The sequence below is a fragment of the Lynx canadensis genome, chromosome B2 (genome assembly GCF_007474595.2).
Source record: "Lynx canadensis isolate LIC74 chromosome B2, mLynCan4.pri.v2, whole genome shotgun sequence".
Lineage (NCBI taxonomy): Eukaryota > Metazoa > Chordata > Mammalia > Carnivora > Felidae > Lynx > Lynx canadensis.
The window spans coordinates 41,957,742-41,985,199 of NC_044307.1; the positions used below are offsets into that span (position 1 = coordinate 41,957,742).

A 27,458-nucleotide genomic window follows, 5' to 3' on the forward strand; every position below is an offset into this window, starting at 1 on the left:
CCAGCTCTGGAGCAAGTGGCAGAGGGCTGGAATGTGCCAACGAGGGAGGGAGAGAGAGAGAGAGAGAGAGAGGAGAGGAGAGAGAGATGGAGAGATGATGGTGGGTGGAAACTGCTGGGAGTGGGGGAGGGGAGGGGACAGCCAGGAGCCTTCCGAGGAAGGCAGCTCAACTTGTTTCCTCGAAGCCCTGCAGGGTGAAGAGCTGAAGGCGGTCAACACAGGGCTAGGGAACCATCTTGGCCTATCACAAGGGATTAGTGACTCGACGTTCAGTAACTGGCTAGAAATGGGCTCAAGGCCCCTGCACTTCCCAGGCAGTGAGCACACATAACCAGTGGTGGAGTCCATGAGCCTGGTTTATGATATTCTTTTTTGGGAGAACTGCCAGTTATAGGACCACAACTGCTGCTCAGGGACCCCGCCACCCTCCCAGTTCTGTCACCAGGCAGGGTGAGGGCACTGAAGTTGGTCCATTGCCTCCTGTGCCTGCCGTGCCCATTGGAGGAGCTGGGCCAGAGTACAGGAGCTCTGGTCACGTTCTCAGGAAGCTCTGCCCCGTCAGTGATACAGCACCAAAGGCTTTCTTGAGTAGGAGACGTTGTCTTTCAGAAGGGGTGACCCCACAGCCATGTGCACTTTGTTCCAGCGGCGGCCTTTATTATAGATGGGCTTGACGGAGCGGGGAGACCAGCGGGTCAGGTACCTGTGGAGGGAGGGTAGGGAGGTGGCTGTGAGGGCAGTGGCCCATGCTAGAGCTGGGAGAGTGGGTACTGTCTCCTCAGGCCAGAGCCTTTCACCAGTTTCTCTTCTTGAGGAGCAGGGGCTTTTCCTGGGAGCAATGACTGAGTGTGCTGTAAACAGATGGGCTGGGCTCTTGCTGCCTCAAGTGTGTGTGGCCAGGGTCAGGCAGCCCAGGGCCACGCGCTCCCTTGATCTTTATGAGTTGTCAGTGTTTGTGTGTATACTTGCTGGGGGAGGAGGCGGGGGAAGAGGTTGCCCAGAGAGCAGATCATTCCTCTCTGGCCTCAGTCATGGGGAGAGGAGAGGCTGATGTAAGGCCTGGAGGAATCCTTCCCTCTTCCCCACTTGGCTCCCTCTGCCAACCCAGCCTTCCGGGAGCTCCCCTGGGCAGCCATACTGGTGTAGGACCCTTGCCCCTCACCCACCCCATGATGGGAGCCAAGGGTGAGGGCCTGTGGCACAGACCTAGCCCAGGAAGGTTCCTGTAAGCAGGAGGGGGGTGGGGAAAGATGGCTGCCGCCCACAGTCCTTTGGCCTCCTTTGGGGATGGCCAGGGCCCTGACAGTTCCCGGAAAAGTGGCTCATGCCGGCTGGGACTGGGGTTTACTCCATCCAGAATGAAACCTGGATCTTGTCCAGAGAGGCCCACCCTTCGTCCTGAAAGCTCAGCTATGGCAAAGCCAGGCTCCTCCCCTGCCTCCACTCGAGGCTGGGGCTCAACCCAGCCACCTCTAGAGACCCTCATATGAGAGACTCTTTCATTAGAAAAAATTAATCACCTTGGTTGAAAATTTTTGGATAAAACTGGAAAAAAAAAAAAAAAAAAGATTGCTGATTTATACATTTCAGCTGGACTCCCCCGGACCTTGGTTTTCTGCTCTTAGCCTCGTGCAAAGGGATCAGCTCTGAGAGGAAGTAAAAAGCTGTGGGAAGTGCTGGCCCACACTCCAAGTATGGGCAGGGAGGGAAGGGCTCTCCAGTATACTGTCAATGTCAGAGCCCCCATCAGGGAGACTTTTGTGTAGTAGGTGGGGCCCAGGGATGGCCTGTCTATGGCTGGTGGTGCTGGGACAGCAGAAGAGTAAAGGTAAAGGGAGGGGAACACCTGGCAGGTCCCCGAGCTGCCATCTCCCAGTTTTCAGAAGGGGTGAAGAGATGTAGTATGGGAACAGGCCCCCCAAAAGGAATGCTCATTGGGATCAAGGACCCCAGAATATCTTGAGGCTGACCGGGTTCTTCAGAGCTGCTACCCAAAGGCCGTTTCCCCCCTGCCCTGGAGAGACCAGCGGGAAGCCGGGCTTTGGCTAGCCCTGGGCCTGATGCCTGTGCCACATGGAACAGCCAGCTGGCAGGGGGGAGTGCCTAGGTGGCCTCCAGTTAGCTCTCTGGGGAACACTCCAGCTCTAGGAAGAACTGAGGCTCCTTTCTATCTCTCCTGAAGGGGCCAGGGAAGAGGGAAGTGTAGCTCCCCAGGGCCCAGCAGAGCCTGGGCCAGTATAGGACAGCTCAAGGACCTCTGGATGGAATCATAAAGTCCCTTGCAAGGGAATGAAACTCCCTCGTAGTCAGAACTTCCCCCCCCCCAGAGTGGCCTTTTGCAACTCAAGAGCCCCCACACATCATCAATCCCGTGTCACGTTAAAGGACACCGGATATATGGGAGGGAGCCTGGCCTTGCTTCAAAGGCCTGAGGGCAGGATGGATTGTGTCCTCAGGCCGGCTGCTGTCTCTTTACAAGTCAGAAGGGAGGGTAGGCTCAACCCCCAAATGGTCCAGGAAAGGCAGGAAGAGGTTAATATGATCTGCTCCCCCAGGGCTGCGGGCAAACGACACAGCTAGCAACGTGGGAGGTACAGGTGGAGATGGGCATGGGGCCAGGGTGCTGGTGAGGTGTCAGTGAAGACCCAGCTCTGGCCCTGCACCCCCGGTCCGCTGCCTGGCCTCCCACCCTCTGCGTCTGCCATTTTGTTGGGGATCAGCCTTAGAGGTTCGCTGTGGGTGCGGTGTCTTGCTCTGCTTCAACCATCTTTGGTCCCCTACAGACAGCAGTTATAGTAGCAGCTGGACAGACTGCGGAGGGCAGGGGCTGCTGATGGGGGGGGGGGACAAGAAGGAAGACCAAAATCAACTTTATAAACCCAGATCTACTCTCAACAAGGGGGTATCACAGATCTAGGAAGACATGAGTATGGTAAAGGAGCTGTCTGGGAGTGTGAGACAGGAATGTGTTTCTATACCAGAGGGGGCCACCCTGCTGAGGCTGAAAGGCAGACTGATTGATTCCAGGATCTAGGGGCCTTCCTCTCCTCTACATAAGCTCAGGACCTCCCAGGCTGCCATGAACAGCCTTGCAGGTTAACTGCAGGACTCTAGGGAGCGCCATTTGCAATCTGGTCTATGTGGATGCTAAAGCTCTGTAGTGTAGGACGTGCACAGTGGCCCTACCCCAAAGAGCCCTCCCATTTCTAAGGCCTCATTTTGCCCTTTAGTAACCCTAGTGCTGGGATACCGAAGTTTGTAGAAGTGCTCTGACATTCCCATAGCAACTCAGTATGATGTCATAAACAGGGGATTAGCACATTCTAATGCCCGACCAGCAGACCTTCTTACCCTCTCTGCCCCTATGCTAAGTGCCCAGCTGGGGAGGGAAGAGGAGAGAGGCTGAGGCCAGCAGGGGAGGCTCACAGAAGTGTGCACGGCGTCAACCGCAGCGGTGGTGGGTGCTCATGCTGGGAGGGATGGAACGGACAGCCAAGCAGCCCTCTGGCTTTCAGAGCTGTGGGACGAGCTCCAGTAAATGGCTTCCCCAGTGGAATACAGTGAGAGCAGAGGGCCTGCCAAATGCTCCTGGTGCTGACACCCAGGTTTGCTTACCGATTGAGCTGGGGTTTGCTCTTCGGAACAAATCCTTCAGGAAGCCGAGGCCTGTGATTTGGGAACAGACCTGAGTGGAAGCAAGAGCACATGTGGGATGGTCTTGTAGCTCCCTTTGCAGCTCTCGGGTGCTAGAGGGAAAGCCCAGGGGGGCAGGAAGTTGGCACCAGGTGGCGGGTATAATGAAGACTCTGGATGTCCATTTCTCTTCCAGGAGGGGCTGGAACATGGGGTGGCCAGCGAGGGGTGGGATCGGGGGGATGGCACCTATAGCCCTCTGCCCCTCTTAGCCCCGAGAGGGCATTCTACCTGCCCGGTGTGCCATCTTCACACACTCCTCAATCTTGCGGTGCTCTTCCTGGCACAAGCCTGTGATCCTTCGAGGCAGCATGCCCCCGCAAGGCCGGATGAACTGACTGAGCAGCAGAACATCCTGGTGGAAAGGGAAAACTGCAGACACTCAGCTGGTAGGTGTTTGATATAGGGAACCAGGGCCTTGTGGCCTACAGGGGAGGCCGTCCCACCCCAGCACTCCAGGGGGTTGATGTCTCCCTCAGGAACCAACCTGATACCACACCTTCTATATAGAGCTTTGCACACTGTTCCACCTTTACCCTAACAAAAGTTAAATCCCAACTCGATAAGATTTTCCAACCCATAACCAACTCCAAAGGCTCTCAGCTCCTCCATAAGAATCTTTGATAGATTAGAAAACAAACTCTTCAAGAAGGGTTAATCTTGGGGCACCTGGGTGGCTCAATTCGTTGAGCATTGGACTCTGGATTCAGCTCAGGTCATGATCTTATGGTTCGTGAGACTGAGCCCCATGTTGGGTTCTGTGCTGAGCGTGGAGCCTGCTTAAGATTTTCTCTCTCCCTCTGCCCTCCCCTGCTTGCTCTTAAAAAAAAAAAAAAAAAAGTGGCATTAATCTTTCGAGCACCAGCAGCATCTTTTCTGGTAATGAAACGTCTATTATTCTCCTTGGGTGAGATAGGGGGCACGTCACAGATTTCCACACAAAAGGGAAAGTGGGAAAATGGGTACCATTTCTACCCCAAAGCCTACATGCCATGGGACCAGAATACACACAGACCGCCCCTCCAACCTATGCTCTTCCCTTGGAAGTGCAAGGCAGCATATGAGCCGAGTGGGAGGGGACCAGGGTTGTGAAGTTGAATGCCACATCTTCTTAAGCCCCCTGTGAGCAGATGTGAATGGATCCTCAGGCTTCCTTTGGACTGTGAGACCGCTTTGGACAAGTGAAGGAAACAAGGACAAACAGAGCCAAAATCAAGACCAGAGTTGAGTTCCCCTTCCAACTTTCATAGGGTGGCTGAGGGGGTTAAATAAAAGCTATTACTTCCCGATGGAGATGGCAGCCCCGCCCACCTGAGGGGCCTGGCATGCCAGTCTCAGCAGTCATGTTCCACAAACGGACTTGCTGCCCTGGCAGGCGCCTCGCTGTATAACCGCAGATTTGTTTTAATCACTGGACAGCTCCTCAGGGACCCGAGCCCCCAATTCCCACCCCTGTAATCTTTAGAATCTGGTGAAAAGAACTTGGATTAGATTATCCAGGACTAATAAACTGGGCCCACAGCCCCAGCCCCCCCACTGCAGGCTGCCAAGCAAGCCGACAGCTTTGTGCAGCTCAGGCTAACATTGTCCTGAGTGGAAAGGGGTAAAAGGAAAACAACTTTAGCCTTTACCTCGGAGGGGATTGGATTTCTTCTGCTGGATAAACACAGCCAAATCCATTTCCTGGAAACGGCTGGTAGAAAGAGTGCCCCATGGTGGTTAGGCAGGTGTGGGCTTCACTTCCCCATTTTCAGCTGGGATTCTAAGTATGGACACAACCCCACTAACTTCATGTCACAAGAAGCTGTCAACACTGCTCCGTGACCTGCAGGCTTCCGATTACTTCAGGCAGTTATGAGCAGAAGGGCCCGGGGCAGAGTGAAAGGAGCCCCCCTCCCTGTTGGGTGGCCCGGAGCCAAGGCTCCCGGCCCAGGAGATTAGTCGGGTCATTCTGTTCAGATCCCATGGGCATGTGGCCTCTCCTGCTCTTACCACCTGACCGGGATCTCTGCCCTTAGTCATCCCATTCCACAGAGGGGCACAGGGACAACTTGCAGGTCAAATTGGCCCAGAGCCTGAATCACCTGAAAGCTAAAAATAGGGTGCTTAATGTCACCAATAGAACTCTGAAGGACAAGTATGGATTTTTCTAGGGCTGCGTCCCTTCCCCCAAGACCTCCCTGTTTCTAGAGAGGATGGCGAACAGCAGTCAGGATAGTAGGCTCTGCCTGGGTTTTGTATCCCTAGAGTTTATATCCTGGCTCTGATACTAGCTGGGTGAACTGAGGCAAATTCATCAACTTTTTCATGCCTCGAATTTCCTCATCTAGAAAACAAGGGTGAAAAAAATACCTATTTCACAGGGATATTGTGAAAGCTAAGTGAATTAAGACATGTAAATGCTTACAACAGTGCCTGACATGGAGCCTGCACTCAGTGCGGCTTACGTCTTGTTGTTATTCACCATTATCACCTTTCCGTGGAGACAACAGCTCTAGAAGAGCTGGAGCGAACAGAAGCCTTTATAGCTTCGTATGGAAAGAGACAGTAATGTGTCCCCAGAGCATAGTGAGGACTCTCCAAATATACCCTCCTAAGAAAAGGCAAAAAGTCAAATCTAGATCCTGATTTCATCCCCTTGGGAACACGCCCTGCAAGACTGGGTTACAGGGCCCTGGTGGTCTGAACTGTATGCAACCAGACCATGATCTAAGTTAGTGACTCTCAACCCTGGCTACACATTAGGATCACCCTGGGAGCTTTAAAAAATCATGATGGCCAGGCTCCACCCCAGACCAATGGAATCAGTGTCTGGGGCGGGGCTGGTTTTTTTTTTTTTTTTTTTTTAAGCTCCCTGGCACAGCCAGGGTTGAGAGCCATTGAACAAAATGCTCCTGTCTTTGGTGGCTCCATGAGATGCAGTGCCTGGCGGGTCGGGTTGGGGTTGGGGAGTGGGGATGCTGCTTAAGTGAACCAGGGACCATGACCTCCATGACATGCATAACTGAGTGTCTGAGTAGACTCACCTCATAGCCATACTTGTGTTTCAGGTTCCACCGGCAGATGGGGCACTGGCCAGTGGGGTTAGGGGGGTTTGGACTTTCCTTGGGAGTCCCTGTCATCCGGCCTTCAATCTAGGAGGCAGAGAAAGAGAGCCAGTGAGGAGAAGGCCACGTGGGGCTTCAGATCCTTGAGCAACCCCCAAAATGGTGAGATGCTGGGGAAAGTTCATCTCTGGGGACCTGTGGGAGTGGCTGATAGGTCTCTCCACCCGAAGTGTGCTGGTGGTTCTGCAGCTTTTGTATACTGGGCCTTAGGGGTGGCCAGAGACACACGGTGGCATGTAAGAGTAGTGGCAATTAGACTTAATGTTGATGGCAAGAGGGAGGGGTTTGCTTTATCAGCTGAACACCATCTTCCCTTCCTCAAACAAAACAAAACAAAGCAAAAGAAAACACCAGAACATCATGTTTCGTGCTTTGGGAAAAAGTAATAAATGCGTATGCGAAGAAGTTTCAAACTGTGCAGGGATACACAGTTAAAAAGAAGTCTCCCTCCCATCCCACATATCCTTCTCAGAGGAAAGTGCCATTTCCAGCTTCATCTTACAGAGGTAAGTCTATGCCAGTGGTTCTCCACCAGGCAGGATTTTGCCCCCCAGGGGATGTGGGACAGTGTCTGAGACATTTTATCAACGTTTATTTATCTTTTTTGGGACAGAGAGAGACAGAGCATGAACGGGGGAGGGGCAGAGAGAGGGAGACACAGAATCGGAAACAGGCTCCAGGCCCTGAGCCATCAGCCCAGAGCCTGACGCGGGGCTCGAACTCACGGACCGCGAGATCGTGACCTGGCTGAAGTTGGACGCTTAACCGACTGCGCCACCCAGGCGCCCCTGTCTGAGACATTTTAGATTGCCACAGCTGGGGGATGGGGTGCTACTGGCATCTAGCTGGGAAGCTGCTAGCTGTGCTACAAGGCACAGAACAGCCCCCACAACAGATTTAGCCAGCCCCAAATGCCAACAGCACTGAGGCTGAGAAAGCCTGATCTATGCCTCTACAAGCAGGTATCGTGTACCCTCCTGCTTTTTCTCTCTCTTTTTAAAACACACGTGGGAAGATACACTCCCCCGCCTTCCTCCTTGCTTTCATCATTTTGGATGCCACCTTTCAAATCCTGCTGAGGCCACGTGTGCAATGACCTCCGCCATTGCTGCTGTATCCTGTGACACAGCCTTGGAATTAATAAGCCAATGATCTGGGAGGCAGCTCTGATTACAAGAGGGGGAGTTTAGAAAACCTTGCTGATTGAGGCCATGGATTATGAGAGCGAGGCTGGGCTCTGGGAGGAAAGCAATACTGTCTCCTGGGGGAGAACTGGCAAAAGGGAAAGGGGGCTGGATGCAATGCAAGGCTGTGCGGGCACTGCTACCTAACTTTCTACCAAGGCTACCACAGCCATGCCAGAAATGGAGAAGTGCATTGGGGAAAACGTGGAGACGCATGGCAGGTCTCGGGAGGAAGTTAAGGCGGACCTGACAGGGGAGAGAGCTAACATTTATTGACTCCCCACTGTATGCCTGGCTCTGTGCTAATAATGGTTCACATGTATCACCCCATTTCACCCCTATGACCTAGTGAGGGAAGCATCATAATATTATTTTATAGATGAAGACAGTGAGACCCAGAAAGTGAGCAGTACCCAAAGTTAGCCAGGGGTCTCACAGTGCCACAGTGTCTCCACGTTTATTTTGCAAATAGCAAATTCACGCTCCATATGGAAAAACACTCCATATTCAAAGGTCAGATATATTTTTCTCCACCAGCATGGAGTTTCTAGGGTGAATGCTTGTTTTGGCTTTGAATAAGGGAACCAAAAGAGGTGCCCAGAGGGATGGGAGCCCCCTAAAAAGAACTGTTTTGAGGTTAACCAGTGAAAAGCTGGAGGAAGTATTCTGGGGAAGACCCAAAGAGGGAACCCAAAGAGGGCTTGTCCTGGGGATAAGACTGCCTTGAGGAGGATCAAGCGTGGCTGGCTGCCAGAAGGGTTAAATCCCTGGTTGACATGGAAGTTAGAGGCTTCTGGGAGCTCTGTGGAGTAGTTGAGGGTTTCTTGGAAGCATGGCAGGCCATGTGAAAACAACGTTGTCTTTTAGGGATTATAGGATAATCTAGGCCCCATGACTCCCCGAGGAAGGGAGGTGAGATGGGCCCACTGAGGGAAAGGGGGGAGTAGGTGGATGAAGAATCATTCTAACTACTTAACCAACAGACAAGCCAGCGCACTAGCTAGAGAGCCCAGGGCCCAGACAGTGTCACCTTTTAACTGTGTCACTTAAGAAGTAGCTTGGTCATTCTAGGCAGGAAAGAAAGGGACTGAGATCCAGGCTCCCCACCATGGGTCAGCTTATTTGGGCTTTCCAGTCTCACCACTGCCTTAGTTTCCCCTTTAGAAAACTGATTAATCACCCACCAAAGAACGTATCAACAAAGACCTCTGAGACCTTGTCATACAAAATGCCACTTTAATCAAATAACAGAGGCCTCAGTCCAGGCACAGTGACCGTTTCTGATTCAACCACTACAGTGCACAGCTTGAAAAATGGTAGACTGGGGCGCCTGGGTGGCGCAGTCAGTTAAGCGTCCGACTTCAGCCAGGTCACGATCTCGTGGTCCGTGAGTTCGAGCCCCGCGTCAGGCTCTGGGCTGATGGCTCAGAGCCTGGAGCCTGTTTCTGATTCTGTGTCTCCCTCTCTCTCTGCCCCTCCCCCGTTCATGCTCTGTCTCTCTCTGTCCCAAAAATAAATAAACGTTGAAAAAAAAAAAATTAAAAAAAAAAAAAAAAAAAAAAAAGAAAAGAAAAATGGTGGACTGTGGGATTTATGATGACAGAGGGAGCTGCTCCTGAAGCCAGGAGTCCAGTTTGGGCCTCCGTCCATCTGTCCCTCCCAGGCAGCTACAAGCATTAAAGAGGCTGTAGTGGCCAGCTCAATGATACTTACTATAGTTGTCTTCCCTTCTTGGATCTCCACCACTACAGAGATAAAGGGGAAAAATTAGGTCAGCCATTTAATAAGGAACAGGGAGTTTCAAATAATAGCTCAAATTCTACACATGCAGAAAAACGGAGCTTTCAGTCTGCACTCTCCCACTATCCCCACCTGGAAGAGAAAAGGGTACAGGGTTCACCTCCAAGTGCCAAGGCTCTATGCCCTTGAGGCTAGGTGGGGACAAGCCTAGATCCCCAAGTAATATCATCTCTCTGGGATTAAGGGTCTCCACATTGTTTTTGTTGTTCTGAGCCAAAATTCATCTTGGTTCTAAACCAGGGGAATTGGCAAGATCCTACCCTACCATGCCTAGCGATGTGACCTCAGAGGTGAGGTGGGGGTGGGGACAGAAGCATCTAAAAGGTCTTCCAAAGTACCTACTGCATGTGTCCTTTCGTGACAAGAATCAGACAAACATGGCTTCTGACCCTGACGTTTCAGACACAGGACTGAACTAATGCTGTGCCAGCGGCCCCACAGCAGACAAGCAGATGGCACTCCCAGAACTCAGCCTGGGAAGCCGGGTTACAGCTGTATGAGGCAGCGGTGTGACTTAACTCCTCTGTCCTTCTCCACTCCTCTCCTGCAGGGTTGCACCTTTGCTGTATGTACACTGGAGAGGGTGGTGGGGGAGAGGGCCCTGCAGACGCTGGTCCAGGCTGAGTTTTCAGGAGAGCACTGCAATTCCAGACAGAGCTCTCCACCTGTTAAGGTCTGAGGCAGTCAGAAGAAAACTTGAGGGCAAGACAGTAAGTCACACACACATCCATCAGGCTGTATGTATTTACTCCTGGTGTACTCAACCAGGATGCAGAATGACAACTTCAACAATATTCAAAGAAGAACCAAGCCCATGGTGCATGTTCGGCAAACATGATCAAACAAAGTTCTTGGAGGGGCGCCTGGGTGGCTCAGTCGGTTAAACCTCCGACTTCTTCGGCTCAGGTCATGATCTCGTGGTTCAGGAGTTCAAGCCCCGCATCGGGCTCTGTGCTGACAGGTCGGAGCCTGGAGCCTGCTTTGGATTCTGTGTCTCCCTCTCTCTGCCCCTTCCCTGCTCACACTGTCTCTCTCTCAAAAATAAACATTAAAAAAAAAAAAGTTCTTGGAGATTCTTCCTTGTTCTCCCAGTTTCTTTAGAAAGAGAGAAACCATTGCCATTAGCATAGGAACTGGTACACAGCACATGCTCAATAAATGCTAGCTAGCATCAAGACCACGAAGTACTTGTCATGGTTCCCTTCTGGCTGCTAATTACTGTCACTGAAAACTTCAGTCCACTTAGCTAGACTGCAAATTGTCTCCCTAAATACTAAAACTGGATTTTAACCGCAGCTTGGCTACCATAATGAGTTTTACTCAGCTTCAGCCAAGGCAAGGAGTAGTGCAGATTAGAGAGAGCCTAAGGTTGTTCTTCACGTTAAGAATCTAGTGAAGGGTCGCTTGGGTGGCTCAGTCGGTTAAGTGTCCGACTTCGGCTCAGGTCATGATCTTGCGGTTGGCGGGTTTGAGCCCGACACCAGGCTCTGTGCTGACAGCTCAGATCCTGGAGCCTGCTTCAGGTTCTGTGTCTCCCTCTCTCTCTCTCCCCCTCCCCCACTCCTGCTCTGTCTCTCTCAAAAATAAATAAACATTAAAAAAAAAATCTAGTGAAAATTATGGATCTTTTCCTGGAAACACGCTGATGAGCATACAATCAGACGTAGACTTCAGAAGGCTCAGACCCCTGAAGCTGTGTACCCAAATGGTAATGCTGTTTTCATTCCGTGGTGGCAGTACGTGAATTTATTCTCTTTATGCCTGTCCGTATTTTCTAAAGTTTCTAAAATAAACGTACTGCTTTTGCAATAAATAATAAACAAGAAAAAGAGAGAATGAGAATGTCTAAGAAAAAAATGAGGCAATTCTAACTCAACTGGAGGCCCAGGGCAGCATCTGTGATCACTGAGTTCTGTGACCAACACCTAATTGGACACAGACTGTCTGGAATTGTCCCCCATTTGTTTTTTGGGCAAGACCATTCAGAAAGACTCATTACTCCAAAACGACCAACCTGAGAGCCCCTCAATGTTCCCACTCCAGATACACAAAGGAGTAATGATGGCCAGAAAGGCCCTGAGGCTTCCTCCAGAACACTGTAGTTACTAATCCATTCAAAGACAAACTAGTTTTCTCCCTGTAAAAGAAAATGCGTCACCCCACACACGGATCTACTTGTTCAGAACAGAGACCAGCCTAAGCGGGACGTGGGTGAGACTCAGACTGATGCTCAGTCAGGAGGCCAGCACAGCTGCAGGGAGACGGTCACTGGAACGTGTCAATGTACAAACGCGGGGGGAGCAGAAAAAGGACTCAGCCCCAGCTCAGCAGGGCTTCCAGGCACCCCGGAAACTTTGCAAAAACCAACTTGGGAGAGGGGCAGAGAGCAACCAATCTAAGCAGCAACAGGTGAGGGGCAAGTTTTTAATAATCCCGGTAGGAAACAAAAGGAGAGACACATTCTGGTACACCCAAGCCAGCAGAACGATGTCTTGAAACATGAAGCGGATAAACATGTGGTTCCCCTCTCTGTGGAGGCACTTGGGTCCTAACCATGAGGTAAACAAATCTAACAGAACACACATCACTCCCGGCAAAGAACCAAACCCTGAAGTCATCTCATTGGCCCCTGGAAGAGAGATCAAAAGCCTGTGGCCAGCTCCCCACACAGCAACCCTGAGCCAGTGAATCATCTTACTATAATCCAGTGGGTAAAACAATAGGCAGATGCTTATCTTATGCAGACAACTTGTCAAACCAGAAGGAATGACCCGAGAACTCTTGCAGGATTGAGAGTGATCAGGGCTGTGTCTCAGTGCACGGGCAGGAGGCCTGGCTGGAGCCTGAAGAGGCCCCTAGCAGATTTTAAGCCTCCGAAAACAGGAGATAGGAATCAAAATAGTATTGATTTTCAGTGTGCATACAAAAACAAGTCAAAACCAAACAAACCCTGAGATCCATTTTGTCCCTGACCTCCTCTCCGTTCAAGATGGGGACGGCCATGAAAAGCTGGACTAAGAGGTTTAGGTACTAACGGAAAACTTGTTTAGAAAAAGATGGAATCACCCTTGTGCTCTGAGGTGTGGCTATTATCAAGTAAACTAAGGAAAGACATGAAGCAGTTTTCTAAACTGGAATTAGGGGTCGAATCTTCTAAGATAGGCACTTCTCATACACATCAAATCATCCGTCCCATGTGAGTGAGACAACACAAGTTGCTGAGCACCTGTGGAGGGTACAGCCCTGCTCTACCTACTGTGGAGAATTAGAACAGAACAGGAAGACAGTCTTTGGCCTAGAGGAGAAAAAGGAATGAAACCAAGTATGGGAACTTCACTACAATAAGAGTCCATGCCTTGTAAAGAGGTCCTTTGAGTACTTCAATAAATACTCGCCTAGGATGGAATCCAAGATAACTGAATTATAACAGTCGAGAGCAAACAGCGCTGTGGTGAGATTGCAGTGAACACAGAAAGACCTTGATGGCCACATAAACACAGACACAGTGAACTGCGGCAGTATAAAGACTCAACTGTTTAGTAAAGTTGGAAGGAGGACCCATGAATGATGTGGAGGGCGCTGCCACAGCAAGTGCCCAGAGACCAAGTCCTTCTTGGACAGGATCCATGGAAACCAAGTCCCAAGCACAGTATTACAGAACGGAGTCACTGATGGCTAACAGGCGGCACTTACAAGTCTTAGGGCAGGGCCAGGGAGTCGAGTGGGGGTTTGGGATGTGTGGCAGCACTTCTGGCTATTGACTACTTTTCTCAAACTCCTTCCCCACTCCCTTTTGTTCATCTTTAGTTCTGTTACCAAAGTTTTTTTTTTTTTTTATGTATAGATTTTTTTTTTTAAACGTTTTATTTATTTTTGAGACAGAGAGAAACAGAGCATGAATGGGGCAGGGGCAGAGAGAGGGAGACACAGAACTGGAAGCAGGCTCCAGGCTCTGAGCCATCAGCCCAGAGCCCGACGCGGGGCTCGAACTCACAGACCACGAGATCGTGACTTGAGCCGAAGTCGGACGCTTAACCGACTGAGCCACCCAGGCGCCCCTGTTACCAAAGTTTTCTGATTCCCTAATCACCTAGCCTGTTCTTTTCCCTTGGACCTCCGATGGCAATGTCCCTGTGTATTACACTTTACTATGCTTTTTCCACTAGCAGGCTACTCTGGACTATGTCCCTTCAAGTCTGGAAAGCCCCCAACTCACACACTCGTCTCTTAAAGCTTTTAGCTATAGAGATGTCCACTTGACATGCACATCCTTGTCTGAATTGCTAAGTCCTCCAGAAAACCCCTTAGCTAACTGGAAAAGATGAAGAAAATTCCCTCAGCCTTTACTCATTTCAACATACTCTGCACTGGTTTCTGATAGATGATTATTATTCATTCAGATAGTCACGTCTGTTTATTTTTCTTGTTTTAAATACATTTCCTTCCCACGGGGCGCCTGGGTGGCTCAGTCAGTTGAGTGCCCAACTCTTGGTTTCAGCTCAGGTCATGGTATCACGGTTTGTGGGGTTCGAGCCCTGCATTGGGCTCCATGCTGACAGTGCGGAGCCTGCTTGGGATTCTCTCTCACCCTCTCTCTCTCTGCCTCTCCCCCACTCGCTCTTTCTCTCAAAAATAAATAAACTTAAAATAAAAAAAAATTTAAATACATTTCCTTCCCAAGAGTGATAAGGCAGGAATGAGATCTAACACAATCTTTCCCATAAAAAGTACTAATGGTCCTCGGCGAGTTAAGTGATGAGAGTTTTCACTGGGGGAGAACCACAGGGAAGCCCTTCTGTCGAGTAGCCCAGTGATATTAATGGTGGAGAGGGAAGAGTGCTGGCTCTACTTCGAGGCCATCACTTACTAGCTGTGTGATCGTGGGCAGCTACTGAACTCCTCTGGGCCAGATTTTCTCATTGTAAAAATGTCAGTAATATCCACCCGTAAGAACTGTTGAGAAGGGGGTGCCTGGGTGGCTCAGTCGGTTAAGTGTCCGACTTCGGCTCAGGTCATGATCTCATGGCTTGTGATTTTGAGCCCTGTGTCAGGCTCTGTGCTGACGGTCAGAGCCTGGAGCTTGCTTTGGATTCTGTGTCTCCGTCTCTCTCTGCTTCTTCCTTCTTGCACTCTGTCTCTGTCTCTCTCAAGAATAAACATTAAAAAAAAAAATTGAGAAGACTGAATAAATGTATGTGGAAAACCTAGCACAGTGCTTGCAGCAGGATGCATACTAAACCACAATTTCCATTTTTATCTTCCTTCACTTTTGCTTTTTCCAGGATCTTTTTTGCTTTTTTTGTGTCCCTCTTATCAACCTTAAACCAGCAGCACAACTAACGTTTCAGCCCAGGCTGTCCTTTGCTGGGGATGCCATCCTGTGCACTGGATGTTTCGCAGCATCCCTGGCCTCTACCCACCAAATGCCAGGACTACCAGTTGTGACAACCAAAAGTGTTTCTAGACATTGCCAAATGTTCCCTGGGGGACAAAACTGCCCCCGGTTGAGAACCACTGCTTTAGCCTGAGAGTCTCTACAGGCAAGTGTTGGGTGTTCATGAACTCTGCCTATAATTAGGGAGTACTGTCTGATACTCTAAAAAGTAGGATGAGTATTTTCAGCAAAACACCCAGCTTCCTCCCCACAACTTTAAATAGTGTATCAAGACAAAGCGGTTTCATTTAAAGGCTTTGAAGACAGGTGGTTCTCAAGCAGAATAAAGAATATGGTAATGCCTTTATGTAAGGTCACATGATTCAATGATTTAGCTTTTAGGTCTGACGGCAAGTAACACCAAAGAGTTACCAACCCAGATATTTACGGAGAGAAAGAGTTCAAAGACCAATCTGATTATACAGTCCATCATTTCACAAAATCTCCAGCTGAAAAATTTGAATCTCAAATACTCTTTTGTAAACAAACAAACAAACCCTGATCAGGAATCAGGAAACCCTGATTCCTCTCGTACATTCTCTGGAAACATGGCAAAAAACTGTTTTCAACTTTCAATTTCACAATGGATATGTAAACAGCAGCTATTAGAGCCTGATGCTTGGTAGACACTCTCAAAAATCTTATGGGTATATGCTTATTGTGCAGCATGGGTAGAGATGAAACATCTTACCAAGTCCTTCTGTCATCAGCATGATCTCTTTGGTACGTTTCTTTATTAATGGATTAGTTTATCTAATGTTAACCAGGCAGTATCTGAATTATGTTGTTCTTTCTAGTAAATGTTCCATTTTCCCTTCACAGCTAAGTTCTTCTAACATACCTATTTCTGTTTCTTCATGAGATCTCTCTTTGATTTCCCCAAACTGGGACCCCCCTCACCTCCCCTGAATCTGCGAGCTGGAGGCCAAGCCCAGCTAGCTGGGGCCAGGCCTACCAGGAGCCCGGTCTGCCACTGCTGTCTGAAAACTAAAAAGAGACCCTTTCTGAGACAAATCCAATGGACGCTTCATTTGGTTCTTCTTTTTGGACTTTTCTGTTCCCTCTGACAATAAGGATTACCCTTTCCCTCTGGATACCTTTCAGCTTTGAAGGATACGTCGGCCAATACTATGCCAGAATCTTAAAAAACAAAACCAAAAACCAGTATCACTTCTTTTGCACACCACTCCTCCTTTCCTGCTTCCAGCAATGCACAAGGGAAGGCTATGTCCCAAAAGACCTTTTCACTCTCTGCCAGTCCATCCTTTTTTTACAAAGCCTGTTCAAGGCACATTCCCCTCAGTAAAACTTCCAATTGGGTTTCTGTTTCTAGTAACCAAATCTCCCTATATTTAGTCATGTAAAAACTTGCATTTGTTGGAGCATATACATATCATCTCATTAGAACCTAACTTCTCAGAAAAGGGGCTGTATCTTTTCTTTTTCCAGACAGAATTCCTTGACAATTTGAAGTCCAGTACTTGGCCTTCTGTAAGCTCTCAGTTCAATGCTGGAAGCAGACTGCCTTTCCAGACTTACGATTATAGAAAAGGAGAACCACCATCTAGCATGTGTCTGCTTCAAGCTGTTCGGTGGCTTTTCCACCTTAGCTTCCACTTCTCTGGGAGACTAGCGGCCAGGGCGGAAAAAGCCGCCATCAGAACACAGCATTTTCGGATGAGAAACTGGGGAGGGTAGCCACATGTCCTTCGCTCATGGTTCAGGGATTTTTTTTTTTTTTTTTTAAACGAGGGAGGCAGCAGCTGGGAGAATACGGAAATCAAAACTAACATGCAGACGTTTACCGAAAACTTTTCTAAACCTCGGGACAGGTTTCTTCCTGCCCTGCTAACTAAGCAGGCCTTTCTTTCCGTCCTCCCCTACTAGTAAGAACACTTGAGAGCAGTGGGAAGTCAAGATAATAGCCTCAGGGTCTGGAAAGTGCTTCCAAGCACCCCCAGAGCGCCTGCATCTCCCGCGTTTCAGAACCGCGCTAAGGAAAGGGAAGGAGGGGCGTATGGAGGCTGAGGGAAGCAACCTCCCCCGCTCTTTCCCTCAACGTTGGAAGGTAGCCGGGACCCAGGACTCACCTTCCCTGAACCCGCGAGCTGGAGGCCGAGCCCAGCAGGTCGCGACTGGAGCAGCCAGGAGCCCTCGGAGCAGCCGTCCACAAGGATACACCAGCACATTGAGAGCCGCCATCTTGAAAATTAACGGTGACCGCTAGTGCACTTCCGCTTCCGGAACGGCGCGCGCGCAGCCGCAATGGTGAGCAGGAAGTGTGCGGCTGTGGGAGTCTCGCCCCGGTACCCTTGAATTTCTAGCTTCCTCGCCTCTCCGGCTTGGGGCTAAGCCTGGAGCCCTGTGTGAAGCCTGAGTCATTCCGAGGGTCCTGGGCAGGTGTTCTAGTTCTCATATGCCAGTCCTCGAAGTCTCAAGGTCTCTTTCGTTCCCTGACAGGTTTTCTTTGTAAAATCACATACACTACACCTATTTCCTTAAAGCTTTTAAAATTCATATGCGGATTTTTTTTGCTTCTTGTGGGTGGGGGTAGGCCTGTACAATAGAGGTTGAAATGGTTAGGACTCCGGTTCTGGACCATCAGGTATCAGGTAGATCTGGCATAGAATTAATTCCTCCCTTCTCCATCAATCTCTCCTCCAACCCCCAATACACACTTGCCTTTCATTCTCCTATATTTAACACTTCCCTTTGGCCTCAGAGCCTTCGTATAGCTATTTCTTCTGCCTGCTCTTTGGCCCCCTGGTAAAACTCCTGCTTATTTCTCCTGCTCAAAATTCACTTCCACGTTAGAGTCTTCCTTAACAGGGGTTACTGGCTCTCAGCGCTAGATAACTCCATTTTAGTACTTGGCACAGACGCGGTTTTACATCTATTTGTTTAATATTGTCTCTCCACCAAACTGTAAGCTCCACGAAGGCAGGGATATTGTGTTGTTGTTGTTGTTGTTTTGACTTCTATCTCCAGCAATTAGCGCAGTGCTGACACATAATAAATGCAATGTATAGTTGTTGAATAATGAATGAGTAGAATCTATTTTAGAGGGTTGCGAAGATTAGATAAGACCTGAGTGCTCAATAAACAGAAGCTAATTATAAGGCAGTTACTGAGATGGCCCAAGTGCTAGGTACTTTACATAAGTTTGATGTACTTGCATAATGAGCAAGCTTGCAGTACTTAAACCACAACGGCCGGTTTTCTCTCTTTTGGATTTGCAGGATAAATAATATGCTCCCCTAGAGCTACATAAGAAACACACACAGCTCAATTCTTCCACTTGATGGCTAGGATATTCCTCTCCCACTCTCCATAATTAACCTGAAAGGGGGATTTTATAGTTTTCCTACTCTGACTCATAAATGGGAGAACCAAGCTCATTAAATGGCAGAGCATGTTTCCTGACAAAGGGGAGGGAAGGAATCCATCTTCCAATTGGGACTGTCACCCCTGGTGGACTAGGGAGATGCAGAACAGCTGCTCCATGGGGAGCTTGAGTGATACCACCATGGACAAGGAGAACAGTAGAAATGTGGCATTGGGTTACCATAAAACATTGCATTCGGCAAAGGCAGATCCTGGAGAGAAAGGTCCGTAAGAGTGAGTGAGACACATGGATTAGGAGTGGAGGAGGAGGTTTTGGTGGGGTGTATGTCGAAATGTCCTGGCCAGGATCAGGAAAGCCTTGGCCTCTCCCTATAACTTCCACATTTCTTCTGTATGTTGACCTTGAGCCCTTCCTGCTTGTACTGTTTCCCATTTCTTTTCTTTTCTTTTTTTCTTTAAATTGTTATTTATTTGTGAGAGAGAATGGGAGAGAGAGACAGAATACAAGTGGGGGAGGAACAGAGAGAGAGGGAGGGAGACACAGAATCTGAAGCAGGCTCCAGGCTCCGAGCTGTCAGCACAGAGCCCAACGCAGGGCTCGAACTCATGGACTGAGAGATCATGACCTGAGCTGATGTTAGACACTTAACCGACTGAGCCACCCAGGCACCCCCGTTTCCCATTTCTTTACAAGTCTCCAGCTTCTGGGGATCCAGTCACAACCAGGGCAGTAAGACAGCCCTGTCTTTGGGGCACAGTGAGCTAAAGTATTTGAGTGCCAACCCTCTCCTCATATCTTATCCTGACTTCTTATAATCAAATTTTATTTTAAAAAACAACTTGTGGGACACCTGGATGGCTCAGTTGGTTAAGCATCTGAATTTGACTTGGAACATGATCTCATGGTTCATGAGTTCAAGCCCTGCATCAGGCTCTGTGCTGACGGTGAAAGCCTGCTTAGGATTCTCTCCCTCCCCCCTCCCCCCCTCCCCCTCTCTATCTCTATCAAAATAAATATTTGAAAAACAAATTGTATTTTATATAATGCTGAATAATGTGATTATTATAGAAAAAATAAAACAGTAAGGTAAAAAGGAAATACATATCACTCATAATCCAGAGATAAACATTATGTACATTTAGCAAAATGAAATAATACTTTTTTTGGTAATATATATATTTTTCTGAATCCATTTGTTATTAGTTGCTACATGAACAAAAATTCTTTGAGACCCTATTTTGCTCAGGAGACTAGCTTAAAATTTTTTTTTAATTAAACAATAACCTGTATGAGAAAGTACACAAATTATCAGTGTGCAGCTTGATGAATTTTCACAAAGGGAATACACTACCCACACCAACAAGTAGAACATTGACAGCAGTTCATGGGGCACCTGGGTGGCTCAGTCGGTTCAGCGTCTGACTCTCGGTTTATGCTCAGGTCATTATCTCACAGTTTCATGAATTTGAGCCCCACGCTGGGCTCTGCACTGATGGCACGGAGCCAGCTTGGGATTTTCTCTTTCTCCCTCTCTCTCTGCCCCTCCTCGGCTCACGCGTACTCTCTCTCTCAAAATAAATAAACTAAAAAAAAAAAAAAAAAAAAAGAACATTAATAGCAGTTCAGAAGACCCCTTGGTGTCCCCTTCCAGACACTATCCCCCCTTCAAGGGTAATCATTACCCTAACTTTTGGCATCATAAACTACTTTTTCCTGCATTTGAACTTGGTATGAACAGAATCTTACGTAACATGTACGCTTTTGGGTCTGCTTTCATCTACTCACCAACAGCATGTTTGTGAGATTCATCCCAAGTGTTATGTATACTTGTCATCTGTTCATTCTCATTGCTATATAATGTTCTACTGTGGTTATACTGTCCTTTATTCATCCTTTCTTTTGTTAATAGAATTTGGATACTTTCCAGTTGGGACTACTGCAAAATGTGCTGTGATGAACATTCTTCTGTATGATTTTTGGTGAACACAAGAACAAACTTCTCTCAGGAATAGATCTAGCAGTGGAACCGTTGGGTCATAGGGTGTGTATATACTTAGATACTAGATAGTGGATACTACCAAACACTTTATTCTGGTACCACTTGTGTATAAGAGTTCTAGTTGCTCCACTTCCTTATCAATATTTGATATTTTTTGTACTTTTCACCTTGGCCATTCTGGTGAGTATGTGGTAGGATTTCACTGGGCATTTAATTTACATTTCCCTTATGCCTAATGAAGACGAGTCACTTTTCATATGTTTGTAAGCCATTTAGATAGTTTCTTTTGTAAAATGTCTGTTCAAGTCTTTGGCCCATTTTGCATTAGGTTGCCCGTCTTTTTCTTCTTGGTTTGTACAAGTTCTTTGTATATTCTGGATGCTTGTTTTTTGTTGGCTATAAGTACTGCAAATGTCATCTTCCTTTCTGAGTTGCCTTCTATAGTATATTTTTCTGATAAGCAATATTAAAATTTTTTTAATACAGGGGTGCCTGGGTGGCTCAGTCAGTTGAGCGTCCGACTTCGGCTCAGGTCATGATCTTGCGGTCCGTGAGTTCGAGCCCCGTGTCAGGCTCTGTGCTGACAGCTTGGAGCTTGCTTTGGATTCTGTGTCTCCCTCTCTCTCTGTCCCTCCCCTGCTCATGCTCTGTCTCTCTCTCTCTCTGTCAAAAATAAATAAACATTAAAAAAATTTTTAATACAGTGTACTTTATCAGTTTTTTTCTTTTGTAGTTGGCATTTTTGGTATTTTAAGTAGGTTCCATGCCCAACGTGGGGGTTTGAACTCATGATTCTGAGATCAAGAGTTGCACCCTCTACCAACTGAGCCAGCAAGGCCCCCTACCCCTTCTTCTTTTTTTAAAAAAATTTGTTAACATTTATTTATTTTTGAGAGAGATAGAGACAGAGTGCAAGCAGGGGAGGGGCAGAGAGAGAGGGAGACACAGAATCTGAAGCAGGCTCCAGGCTCTGAGCTGTCAGCACAGAGCCCAATGCAGGGCTTGAACTCACGAACTGTGAGATCATGACCTGAGCCAAAGTCAGACGCTTAACCGACGGAGCCACCCAGGTGTCCTCCCCCTTTTTTTTCCTACCCCTCCTTATTTAAAAATTTGTCCTCTTCAAAATCATGAAGATGTTCTTTTATGTTTTCTTCTAAAAACTTTATTGTTTTACCTTTTACATTGGATCAAAACTCACCTGGAATTATTTTATTATATGATCTGAGATTGGGATTAAGATTCATTTTTTTTTCTCATAGCAATATTTAACTGACTGGGCATCATTTATTAAAAGCGTCATATATTCCTCCATTGCGTTTTATCTGGTGTAGATCTGTTCCTGGAATTTCTCTTTGATCTCTTTTTCTATCCCTTAGCATTATATTAATTAGTTAATTAATTAATTAAAATGTTATTTTTTTAGTTTTTAATGTATTCATTTTGAGAGAGAGAAGGAGAACATACATGCACATATGCAGGGGAGGGGCAGAGAGAGAGAGAGAGACAGAGAATCCCAAGATCCCAAGCAGGCTCCGTGCTGTCAGCAGAGAGCCCCACACAGGGCTGTCAGTGGGGAACCCCAATGGAAGTCTCAATCTCAAGAACCTTGAGATCATGACTGAGCTGAAATCAAGAGTCAGACACTTAACCGACTGAGCCACCCAGGCGCCCCTTAAGATTTTATTTTTAAGTAATCTCTGCACTCAGTGTGGGGCTCTAACTTACAACCCTGAGATCAAGAGTCACATGCTCCACGAACTGAGCCACCCAGGTGCCCCATCTTTAACATTATTTTAAATAGCTGTATACTATTTCATTGTCTGGAAGTGTCATAACTTACTCAACCAATCTCCAATTGCTAGACATTTAAGTTGCTTTTTAATTTAAACGTATTTTCTAAGACTGATCTCCCTACTTCAAAAATAGCATCTTCTATTTCATCGGTGAGTCTTACATATCCCTCAGTATGTTGTGGATTTTTTTTTTTTAAGTAAAACTGTGCTGGGGAATAAGAGGGAGTGAGGACCCTTCTCTGGGGGCTGTAGAATGGTAGCTACTATGCAAAGGAAGGGTCTTTTCAAGAGCCAGAGTTTCTGGGCTGTTGGCAGAGTCATTCTCCTGCATGGGGTGAACTGTTTCCAGCTGCGGTTGCAATCCTGGAACTCGAAGAGCAGCAGTGACCTCGTATGCACATACATGAGAGAAGGAAGACTGATGAACCTCTCCTTATCCTGACAAAATTTCCTATCCCCCCCCTCTTTTTTTTAAATGTTTATTTATTTTTGAGAAGGGGGAGGGGCAGAGAGAGAAGGAGACACAGAACTTGAAGCAGGCTCCAGGCTCTGAACTGTCAGCACAGAGCCCGACGCGGGCTCCAATGCACAGACCGTGAGATCATGATCTGAGCCAAAGTCAGACGCTTAAGGGACTGAGCCAGCCAGGGGCCCCTCCACCCCTTCTTCTGAGGAGCCCAGCCCCCTCAATTCTACCCCATTTGCCAGGGATATCTTCCTTCTTTTGTCCATTACTTGTTCTGGAACCTATATCTAAAATCTGGAGATAACTCAAGTCCCGAGAAAACTGTCCTAATGCAGATGTTTGGGGAAACATTCACGAGGGATGAGCCCAGAAACGCTCATTTTGCCAAGAGAAACTTAAACTCGCGGCAGAAATGATCTGGTTTGAAGACTTGCTGCCAGGCACCAGGCCAACCAGCTGAGGCCAGAGCAAAGGCAAAAGCTGGGAAGCCACGGGTGGGTCAGCCTGTCTATGGCTTCGGGGCTGAGGAAGTTCTGGTCCCAGCTGTGGATGAAGATGCTCTTTCAGCCTTCCTCCCACCTCGCCCAGGAAGAGTGGATCAGAGCCAAGAGCCACACAGATGTTCCCTGTGAATGACAATGACAGAGGCAGAGAAAAGGCATGGGAAGGTGGAGAGAGCTGAGCTGATAGAGACCAAGGTGGGAGGAGGCTGCAAGAGAAGTCAGAAGAAAGGCCTGACAGAGTGAATGACTGTCCTGTTTGCTTTCTCTTAATTAACGTGGTTTCCTTACAAACCCCTGCTGATTCCCAGCTGGTTGACTCAACCATAACAACACATGGCCTGGCCTGCGCAGGCCAGGAGCTGAGGCTGTGAGCCTCCCAAGAAAGGTTTGGTTTCATTTGTAGTCTCTGCCCCTCCTCCCCAACTGGCTTTGTGCAGATGAGGGAAAGGGACGGCACCTCAATGGAGAGCATGAGAGGTTGGGGGGACAGCCAGGGGCTGCTTGCTTTGGGCTCCCTTGGCTGCTCACCCGTGTTTCCCATGACCTTTAAAAAAGGGCAGTTTCTTGCTTGTCTGGGCTGCTGCCTCCACAGGTAGAAAAGGGGTGGGCGAGGAGACCTTGGACAGAAAACCCCTTGGCTTGGTGGGAGCCTCTCCACAGGTGTCCCCTGTTTGACTCAATGGGCCCAGGAACTACTAGGCTATGTGTAGAGTCCTGGGTAATTCAGTGTTGCCTATCCGTTTTTCAGAGTTGTTTCTCTTCCTCACTGGGACTCTCAGGCTGTCCAAGTTAGTCACCGGATCCCCTCGCTTATTTCATTGATTCATCTGGCCGGCAAGTATCAATTGAGGAGCTACTATGTGCCTTTTGTAAACAAATGATTACATGCACCAGGGGATACTCTCCTGAGGTGAAAGCTCTTGTCCGACAAAGAACTATTTTGTTTCCAGATGATTGCCCTGGGATCTATTTGCTTTTTCTCCCCCTCCCCCACTTTTTAAAAAGCACGTTTTTTTTCTTGAAAATAAAATATGTTCAGAAAAAGCACATAAGAGGTACCTGGCTGGCTCAGTTGGAAGAGCACGCGACTCTTGATCTGGGGTCGTGAGTTCGAGTCCCACGTTGGGTGTAGAGATTACTTAAATAAATAAGTAAACTTAAAAGAAAAAAAGCTTGGGCGTCTGGGTAGCTCAGTCGCTTAAGCGTCCAACTTTGGCTCAGGTCGTGATCTTGTGGTTTGAGAGTTCAAGCCCCGCTTCGGGCTCTCTGCTGTCGGCACGGAGCCTGTTTGGCATCCTTTGTCTCCCTCTCCTTCTGCGCACCCCCCCGCCCCGCCGCATTCTCTCAAAAAGAAATAAACATTTTTAAAAAGCTTAAAAAACAGCAAAAGCAAAAGCACATAAAACGTAAATGTCCCATATAACAGATTCATCATAAGGCAAAATCGATTCATTTCTAGGCTGGACCACAAGCAGTCCTGGCTGTGGCTGGACATTTCTGCAGAGGGCCGGATGCCCCTTTTGAAAGGGTCTTCGTGTCCCTGTCACACTGAGGAACTCATCAGATTTCTTTTTCTTGGTGCCTGAATTCAATTCTTGCGTAAGGAGATTTTTACCTTTCAGAGCACTTTGGAATTGTTGGCACATTGTTTCTACTAGGTACAAAATGGCACCCTAGGGGCGCCTGGGTGGCTCAGTCGGTTAAGCGTCCGACTTCGGCTCAGGTCACGATCTCGCGGTCCGTGAGTTCGAGCCCCGCGTTGGGCTCTGTGCTGACAGCTCAGAGCCTGGAGCCTGTTTCAGATTCTGTGTCTCCCTCTCTCTCTGACCCTCCCCCGTTCATGCTCTGTCTCTCTCTGTCTCAAAAATAAATAACCGTTAAAACAACAACAACAACAACAACAACAAAAAACCAAAATGGCACCCTAGGCAGATGCTGTCCCCTGCTCACACATGGGGACACATACAGAAGGGGAAGAGCTACAGACTGAAAGTGAACCTCTGCTCTCCCCATTGGCCACCTTAAGTCACTTACGTGTTTGGGCCTCAGTTTCCCCCTCAGGAGTCCCGCCTGGTTCTAGGATTCTGATTCCATAAAGACACAGAGCAGGGGAGTCCAGTCCTCAGCTTCCCCCTCCCCACTCTGCTCCCCTTCAGAGACCTCACTTTCACCCTAGTGTCCCCCTCCATGCTGGTCAGCCCCACATCCACAGCCATGCTCTTCTGAGCCCCAGCCTCCATCTCCAACTGTCTATAGAAATTTCTATTTGGTTCTTCTGGAAGAGCTTAAGCGTGCGCTGTGCCTAAGTAGGGCCACCGCCGTCTTCCTGATACATGCCAGCAATGCTCGAAGTCTCCCTGTCACTCACACAGTCACCATCCACTGCCCCCATCCAGTTTCCAATGTTTTCGTTCGTTTCGCAAATCTCACAGTTACACCCTGATTTCCCCTCCTTCACCATCTCCATATCTGTCATTTTCCAAAACCCCTGTTTGCCTATTGCCCTCAGTTTCCCCCTTTCCAGTCTACTCGACTGTCCCCGTCTAATTTTCCCAAACATGCTTGGCCACTTCCCTGCTTGATGGCTTCTTATTGTCCACAGCTGGCCTCTGAATCTGTGTGCTTTTTTTTTTTTAATTTTAAATGTTTATTTATTTTTGAGAGAGAGAGAGCGAGCAAGCAGGGGAAGGTCAGAGAGAGAAGGAGACACCGAATTCCAAGCAGGCTCCAGGCTGCGAGCTGTCAGCACAGAGCCTGACACGGGGCTCGAACTCACGAACGGCGAGATCTGACCTGAGCCAAAGTTGGACGCTTAACCGACTGAGCCACCCAGGTGCCCCCGAATCTGCCTTTTTAAAGAAGTCCTGGGATACTAAAGTCTGAGAACTATAAGGCCAACTCTGCAGCTTGACATACGGGGCCTTCCTTCTGCAGTGTGGCCCTGCCACCTTCCCCACTTCCTCCCCCTTCTCCCGCATGGATCCTCAAAGCCCACCCTGTGCCCATTTTCCTCCCCCACCCCCACCCTGTACTCAACCATGTTCCTCTTCAGGGGCGCCTCCCCTGCTTTCAAGGCCCAGCCCACTTCTCCCCTCCTTTGTCAGGACTTCCTGCATTTGATCTTTCTGTCTGTGTGTTCTCCCTTGCCTACCGGCCACTCTAGTGCTGGGCTGCTCCTACCTCTGGCTACTCGATTACGCGCTATTCCACATGAGCCAGGACTCTCTGGGTTGTACGTGACGGTCATCAAGCCTGCAGGAGGACACGTGCTACCTCTTATAACCGACCCAGGATGGGCACGGTTCCGTGGGGCCTTGGGGCAACTGGAGCCAGAAACTCAGAAACACCAGGCCCATCGCCTCCTTCTCTGGTCTCTGTTTCTCTCTGCTTTGTGGCTTTATTCACTCCTTCTTTCTCCATAAGGCTGCCAGAGGTTCCTAGCCTTGACATAGGGGTGGAGATATTAAGATTGGCAGGCCCCGGGGGAACTGTATGGAAAAACTGCAGGAAAGGCAAAAGAAGGGACATTTCCCCAGAGAAAGGGGAGTACTGTTTCAAGAAAAAGGGGAAAAAGGGGGCCCCTGGGTGGCTCAGTCGGTTAAAGCGTCTGACTTTGGCTCAGGTTATGACCTTGCAGTTCGTGAATGCAAGCCCCACATTGGGCTCGCTGCTGTCAGCACAGAGCCCGCCTCAGATCCTCTGTCCCCCCCCCTCTCAAAATAAAACAAAAATGAGAAAAAAAGGAAAAATGCTGGACAGAAAAATTAACCAATGATCACCCACTTGTCACGCTAACTGTGCTAGTTAGGAGTCGGGTCAGCCATGCACGACAGGAAACCCCAAAGAACAGTGACTTAAATAAGATGCAAAGGAGGCTCTGGGGAGAGAGGCTCCCTCTAGCTTGCTGCTCTGCCATAGTTCTAGAAGACTGCCTGAACACCAGCCACTCTGCCCATACAGTCTAGGGAGAGGACGGGAGAAATACACGAAGGATGGCCTGACCCGCCATCCTTTAAGACGCCTTCTGGAAGTTGTACACATTGCAGCTTCTAGCCCTCATATTGCCAGAACTTAGACATGTAACTATACCTGGCAGTAAGGGCTTCTGAGACATGCCTTAATTCTGGGCA

The 27,458-nt window shown here is 48.5% G+C and overlaps 1 protein-coding gene across 2 annotated transcripts; it reads right to left on the reverse strand.

Annotated features, from left to right (window-relative positions):
- Positions 1-338: 338 nt before the first annotated feature.
- Positions 339-17,448, reverse strand: MRPS18A (mitochondrial ribosomal protein S18A). 2 transcript variants are annotated; one of them, XM_030315600.1, is made up of 6 exons: positions 17,309-17,448; positions 9,698-9,729; positions 6,720-6,827; positions 3,925-4,048; positions 3,616-3,685; positions 339-703 (listed from the first exon to the last, which is right to left on the reverse strand). In XM_030315600.1, exons 1-6 carry the CDS (start codon positions 17,418-17,420, stop codon positions 559-561), a joined length of 591 nt encoding a protein of 196 aa, XP_030171460.1. In that variant the 5' UTR covers positions 17,421-17,448; the 3' UTR covers positions 339-558. The 2 variants fall into 2 exon arrangements, with proteins under 2 accessions (XP_030171460.1, XP_030171461.1); XM_030315601.1 differs by having other exon boundaries at positions 641-703; positions 3,616-3,746.
- Between the last annotated feature and the right edge of the window lie 10,010 nt (positions 17,449-27,458).